The sequence below is a fragment of the Equus asinus genome, chromosome 3 (assembly GCF_041296235.1).
Source record: "Equus asinus isolate D_3611 breed Donkey chromosome 3, EquAss-T2T_v2, whole genome shotgun sequence".
Taxonomy (NCBI): domain Eukaryota; kingdom Metazoa; phylum Chordata; class Mammalia; order Perissodactyla; family Equidae; genus Equus; species Equus asinus.
The window spans coordinates 101869974-101870823 of NC_091792.1; the positions used below are offsets into that span (position 1 = coordinate 101869974).

Here is an 850-nt window from a genome sequence, read left to right on the forward strand (position 1 = left end):
TCTTGTTACATAAATTAACCCATTTATTACAGGCCCAGCAATGTTTCAAACGGCGGAGCTTCTACTGGTCTTTCAATTCCTTCAGTCTTCTGATGGCGGACTTTACTGTGACGGCAGAAGTGGTATTGTAGGTCCAGGCGCCGCCGGCCACCGTCTTCATGCAGGAGCCGCAGTGCCAGATGCCTACCGCGCGCCGCTTCATCTTCGTCTTCCCGCAGAAGGAGCACGTGTACTTGGCGTGCTGGCTGATCTCAATCTTCTTCACCGTCTTCCTCAGGGAGGCGCCATACCGCGTGCCGTACTTGCCGACCTTCTTGGTGCGTTTGGCCATCCTGCCGCGAACTAGGTCCCAGCCCAAAGAGCTCACTACTCCCTCTTTTATGCCACAGCAGCAGAGCCTCCATACAGAGGTAAAGAAACATACCTCACCTCTTCATAACTGATAGGTTCATGAGCACAGCATGAATGCCTATATCTCTGAATGTTTATTTCTGAAACAAAATGTTATAAGCAACTAAACACAGACCTCTTCTCTCATAAATGTCCTATAAATTTATCTATTTATCTTTAGGGAAAAAAATATTCAATTAGGAACTTATCTACTTTCCAAACCTTCTTACTAACTCTGGCCAAAGAGAACTTTAAATCCTCTTTTTCACGTGGACAAAATAGCCCAGACCGGCCCAGTGTCTTAGTGGTTAAGTTCGTGCACTCCACTTCAGTGGCCCAGGGTTTGAGGGTCTGGATCCCTGGCACAGACTTACACACCGCTCATCAGCTCACACTGTGGTGGTATCCCACATACAAAATTGAAGAAGATTGGCACAGACACTAGCTCAAGGACAATCTT

The 850-nt window shown here is 47.3% G+C and overlaps 1 protein-coding gene across 1 annotated transcript; it reads right to left on the reverse strand.

Annotated features, from left to right (window-relative positions):
- LOC106846670 (large ribosomal subunit protein eL43-like) lies at nt 1-346 on the reverse strand. The gene has a single exon (XM_014865614.3). The coding sequence runs from the start codon at nt 329-331 to the stop codon at nt 62-64; it is 270 nt and encodes an 89-aa protein (XP_014721100.1). The 5' UTR covers nt 332-346; the 3' UTR covers nt 1-61.
- Between the last annotated feature and the right edge of the window lie 504 nt (nt 347-850).

Coding starts and splice junctions, on each gene's coding strand:
- LOC106846670 (XM_014865614.3), bottom strand. CDS start 331: ATGGCCAAACGCACCAAGAAGGTCGGCAAGTACGGCACGCGGTATGGC.